General features: G+C 30.7%; 1 protein-coding gene across 1 annotated transcript in view; it reads right to left on the minus strand.

Moving 5' to 3' along the window:
- Positions 1-6,000, minus strand: part of LOC111641688 (FERM, ARHGEF and pleckstrin domain-containing protein 1-like) — a 154,751-nt gene that overhangs the window by 106,690 nt on the left and 42,061 nt on the right. The window contains exons 8-9 of the mRNA XM_023387893.1: positions 4,981-5,136; positions 4,655-4,815 (exon numbers count right to left, since the gene is read on the minus strand). Of these exons, the coding sequence (XP_023243661.1) occupies positions 4,655-4,815; positions 4,981-5,136 (317 nt within the window). The remainder of the gene's footprint in view (positions 1-4,654; positions 4,816-4,980; positions 5,137-6,000) is intronic.

The raw sequence follows: 6,000 nt of genomic DNA on the forward strand, positions 1-6,000 counted from the left end.
TGGTGCTTTTGTTGATTATTTTAACCTTTTCTTTATTTCAGCAATTTATTAGTAGATACGACACATTTTTGAACAGCTTGACTGCCTTGCTTCAGATCTGTTACAAATATGTTCTATTTGGAATGCTCATTCCATAGCATTCTAAAACATTTAAACTAATTTAAAAATTTAAATTATGTTTCAAATTTACATAATTAATTAAATTTACCTATTATATATTTCATATAACTTTAGTCCAACTTTTCAGTTAGATTGAGTTCTTATAATGAATTTTTTTCCAGGGGTTATCATAAAAGACTTTCCATGCACAAGATACAGAGTCAGCATCATGTATATGGATGCAATCTTTCTTCATGACTGTTTTATATATGTCCAACATCTCTAATACAGTTCATTAAACTTAATCACTACATTGCATATTTTTCTATTAATGATTACAAGTTTATTAATTAAAAAACAATTTCATTTTACTCTATTTTACTTGTTTTCTATTTACTTACTATCTTAAGCAACTTTTCTTTTCCTATCATTAATAAATAACAAATATTTGATAACATATATTTGCTTTCCTCATCTTGCATTAGTCTCTTTTATATGAATAACCTAATCAAAAACTTTATTTTATTTCATTTAGAATCATTGATTAATAGGTAAATAGGTGATGTATAGAATATTATTATTATTATTATTATTATTTGGAGAAAATGTTAAGACGACTGGATTATGCTGAAACAAAATACAAATTTTGTTCTTAAGAAATAAATAGAGATAAGCTTTTCCATTATGACATTGATTTACAATTAGTTTTCAGAAATGATGTAGACTCTTAAATCAGGATACTGGTTTTTTTATAACATAATCAATTAGAAATTTATATGTTGAAAAATAGAAATAGACAGATTTAGAATATTAATACAGTAAAATCTGGATTTAGCATATGTTCTTGGGACTAGAGACAGTCCACTTAAGCCATTCTTAGGACAATATTCTTAATGTCATTTTTCCATTAAGCAAGGACGAAATACTGAGACCAATTTACTAATGTTTGATGGATAAAGAGTCAAATCTGGAATGTGAAAATCTTGTTTGACAAGATTAAAGAAACAAAAAATGTTGGCATCAAAAATAGTATTTTTTAAATGATATCTATAAAAAACATATAATCCTTTATAACATTAAACAGATCTGTCTGCTTAATCTGCTTAACAAATGTTTTGGAAAATAGAAAATGTAGGAAATTTTTATTTAATGTCCAAGAAAGCAGTGTCCATTCAATCATGATAAAAATACATCAACAGTCCTATTATATGTTCTGCCCACTAAACTCTGTTTTCATTGTATGTAAAGAATAATGTAAATTTCCAAATAAATAAGTTTTGAACTTAGCTATTAATTATATTTAAACAACATTAAATCTCTCAGTTTGAGAGCAGATTAATTCTCAGCTTTAATTAGTTTTTGAGATATTTAAAATAAATAAAATATGTATGCTCTAATAATAACTTATATTTGTGTAATTATTAATTGCAGATTAATTCAAATCATATTTTATAAAATATTCAAATATTTCTTTGTTTAATAATTTAATTTTACTTAATTTTCATAATTTATTGCGTATAACTTGCAGGTGATCTATGTTTTACAGTCAATTTGAAAGGGAGTGCAAGTTATGCACTGTTGTAGATTATCTGCTAATTAACTGCAATTATGAGCTCATCCAAAAGCTTCTCCTTTGCTTAAACTTACCAAAACTATCTTTAAAAATCATAAAAACTCCTTTCTCTGCCATACATATTCATCTACCATTGCAATTTTCCACAAACTAGCAAAGAGACTTTTATGCATACTTCCTGCTTAAACTCATATCTTGAAAGTGGATAAACATGCAGTAATTCCTTTAGATGCATTTCGGTCCTTTTAGAAAAGGACCGAAATGCATCTATAGTAATAGAATAAAGTGAAATCATTGGCTAAAGCTGTGTGATAGTCTACCGCCAATATTAAAATTTACATTTTAAGTGCGGATTTGCAAAGACTTTACGATATATATATAACAGCAGTCATAAGAAATTTAATTAAAACAGTAATTCCTCTTTTTGTATGCAATGATTTTCAGAGAACTATTTAGAAGCCAACTGTTGATTTTAGCAATTAATCCTTCACAGCAAATAAGAGTTAAGCAATCAATTCTCAAACTCATGTAATTGTATATTGTAGAGTTTTATGTGCAACTTTCTTATAGAATCAAGAATAATGATGTTAACATCAATTACTTTATTTACACTATATCCAGTATCACAATCAATCCCATTAAGAGTCATACCAAATAGATTCTCACCTAAAACTTGCCTGGACTCTTGGAAACTCTTTAGACATAAATATACTACAGATATTATCCATGTTAAAATTTTTTTCTATTTAAATTTTTTTTTTGTTTATTTCACCATTTGCTTGGTATTGGGTAAGATATAAAACACCAACACTATAATAATAATAATAATGTATAAAATTTATCAAAAATAGTTCTAGTATATTGGAATAAAATCTGCCACATATAGTACTGTGAGACAAGCAGCGGGCCACAGGTTAATCCCACAATGACCACTTACTCTGCAAGGGCTCATGAAGTCCGATCTTGGCATCGTCGGATGGCAAGGAGGGCAAAAAGTGAGTCGGGAGTGTGCCGGTAAGTTGGCAGGTGCTGGTTAGACAGGAGACAGGTCAACAGAATAACAAGCATTTATTAATTAACACAACTAAGTTACAAAAATACTAAAGCTAAATGCTATTATATTAAAGTATGTACAAAAATTGGCGATTACGTTCTTAGCTAGGTCGCTGCCCTAGTTTCTAGTTCTAGTTCAGAGAGAGAGCGCTTTTATAAAATCTAACCCCTAAATACCTCTAGGTGGAAGGGAGAGTTGGCAAATGTTGTCTGTATGGAAGGGTGTGGTGTCTTCTATGTCTTCTCCGACGGGATTACAGTCCTTGGCACGGAGATCGACGAACACAAGTACTAAGAATACCTTCCGTGTGTGGACGCCCGGAGCTTCCGGTGATCTCCTCTTTTATATCTTTTTGTGCGCGAGCTGACACATCATCGACTCTTGTTGACGATGACGGTGCATTCTTCACACTCAAATGTAAACTTCCTCAGCTCGTTGATATAGTTTAAATTCCTCAGGTTTTTTCCGAAGTTAATTAACCGAAAATTTAGATGTTTAAGTGGCCTGTACAAATCCAACAAATTCTGCACTTCACAGTACTTATGTGAGCCCAAGGGTTTTGAGGGTGTAAATTTTTGAGTTTAACATATTTTTACATTAGAGGATGAAAAAAATAATTTATTGCAAGTTATAACGGAAATAGATCGAATATCGAATTTTACACATCCACAAGGTAGGAAGGAAGAAAGACAAGTCACTGTACATTTGTTAATTAGTCATCGTGCACGTGCTAATTAGTCATCATAACGAGTGAATGACCTGTTGGCTCAATGCCAACGACGATTGTATAAAAACAATCATCACGGGAAGTTCAGGGCAATTGTCCCCTCAGTGCGACTGTCCCTCCACGCAACCATCTGGAAGGTCTGAGTACAGTGTCTCCCGTCCTGATCCTGTCCGAGGAGAAGCCGGTAGAAGACATAAGCCTGTGACAGACAGCCAGCTTCCATAGTCCAGAATGATCGTCGCATACCGTCCTCCAACATAAGGTATACCTGACCGAAAATATCTCTCTCACTCTAGAGCCTTTGTAAACTCTCTTCTGTGGCATAGCGACTAGTTAGATCGCCATTATAGTTTGTGTTATACACATTTAAGCATTAACTCTGTAACTTCCTTATGTATACTCCTGTAAATTAACTTTAGTTATAGAATAAACCTTTATTTTGTTATTTGTTAAACCTGTCTTCTGTCTATCCAAGGAAACCTGTCAACTTACCGATGCACTCCCCACTTGATTTGCCCTCCTAGCCATCCAATGACTCCGAGATCAGGCTTTACCAGCCTGTGCAGATTAAGTGGTCAGTATGAGATTAACCCCTGACCCACTGCTTATCTCACACTTATATGTACTATCATAAGTATGATAGTAAATAGTACAATACCACTTTGCAATTAGAATCATACCACTTCAAATGCAAAAAAAGATACAGGATTACTCACAGATGAGTGCTGCACTAACTTGTCCAACATGACTGAAACAAAGGCAGCACTGAAAGCATTAGTGATGACTATTATTTCCGATTCCAGTATCATGTTGAAGGAGATACTTGAGTAGAAAAGTAGATGAGAGTTTAGCCACAAAACTTCCAAACAATCCATGTTACAAGTGTTTTAAAATGAAAGATGAGCACAGCACTCATTCTCAAGTAATGGCAGGTTAAATGAAAAGCCCAAGTGGTCTCAAACTTTTTAAATTAGAATTATAAATTAGTTAGTAAATGAAAACTATATATTTTTAATAGTGTTTTAAATCTTTCAGGTATTTGATGAAATATATTTATGATTGAATGTTAATTGTAAATCTACATGATATTAAAAACTAACTTTCAATATTTGCAATGAAATAAAATAACAAACAACAAAAATAAAAAAATTTCCAATACTCTTTCCAATTAACCTTTAGTTAATATAATTTAAATTTTTACCTGAATGATGATCCTCTGCTAAACAATCTAGTTTTTTGACGTGATGTCTTTCTCACTTCTGCACATCGAAAGAAAGCGTGATTTTCAATACATTTCTTCCAGAAGTTTTTACATTCATTTCGTCCTTCAAAAAAGAATTCCACAGTATCTTTATAATATCCCTAAAAACGAAAAAGCATTTTTAATATTAATATAATAATAATAATAATATTCATAAATTTAAATCTTATTCCAAAATAGCTAATTGAAATATTATTTAATACAAACTAAATGTCATTCTGAATAATTTAATATTGTTAATTTTTATGAGTTTAAAAAGTACTTACATATCCTTCTGGATGTAATTTAATCAGAAAGCGTTTTCGCTTAAAACTTAATTTACGAATTTTGGCCCAAGAAAAGGTATTTATTTTTGTGAAATTCTGAAAGACTAATACTCCCATATGTGCAACAGCTAAATTTAATGGAACACCTTCATGATCCTTAATAAAAATATAGAATTAATTAAGTAAATCTATTGTTTAAAAAATTGAATTTTTTTTTTAAATTAATAAAATGAAAATACAGGCACCCTCCACTTGACATTAGTAATCCATTTCTGCAAATCAGATATTCATCATGAAAACAGTAACCAAAAGACTATTTTCCATTATTTTAAATGGAAAAAATTATAATTTGTTATAATCACAATAAATTCTCAACTAATTTCTGTAATGTAATTAAAGTGTAATATAATACCTAAATATAAGTTACAAACTAACATATTAAAATAAAAAATTCTTAATATATCATTTTCTATCATCAAACAGGTTAGTAATAAGCAGTACTTCATATGTAGTATTAAATTATATGTACACAGTGCGGCAATTATATTCCAGGACTAGATCTATAAAAATGAAACAAAACAATTTTATTCAAATCTTTTTATTAAATTATTCAAAATACTCTCCTCCTGCTTCAATACACTTTTTACAGTGATTCAATAGTGATTCAAATGCCTGCTCAAACTCAATTTTCGGTATTGCCTCTAATATGCGCATAGACTCTCTTTGGATGGTTTCAATATCATTAAAAATGCGTCCTTTCAACTTTATTTTCATTTTTGGAAATAAAGAGAAGTCACATGGTGCTAAATCGGGGGAATACGGCGAATGATTCAACACACAGACTTGATTTCGTGCCAAAAATTGACGAACAATCAATGATGTGTGACTCGGTGCATTATCGTGTAACAAACACCAGTCATCAGAATTGCGATATTCTGGTCGAATTCGACGAATTCTTCCCATTAATCGTTGTAAAACTCCCAAGTAGAAAGCAGCAGTAACTGTTTGACCCTGTGGGAC

This window comes from Centruroides sculpturatus, unplaced genomic scaffold, assembly GCF_000671375.1.
Source record: "Centruroides sculpturatus isolate CEXI.00-Female unplaced genomic scaffold, Cexi_2.0 scaffold1588, whole genome shotgun sequence".
NCBI classification, from domain to species: domain Eukaryota; kingdom Metazoa; phylum Arthropoda; class Arachnida; order Scorpiones; family Buthidae; genus Centruroides; species Centruroides sculpturatus.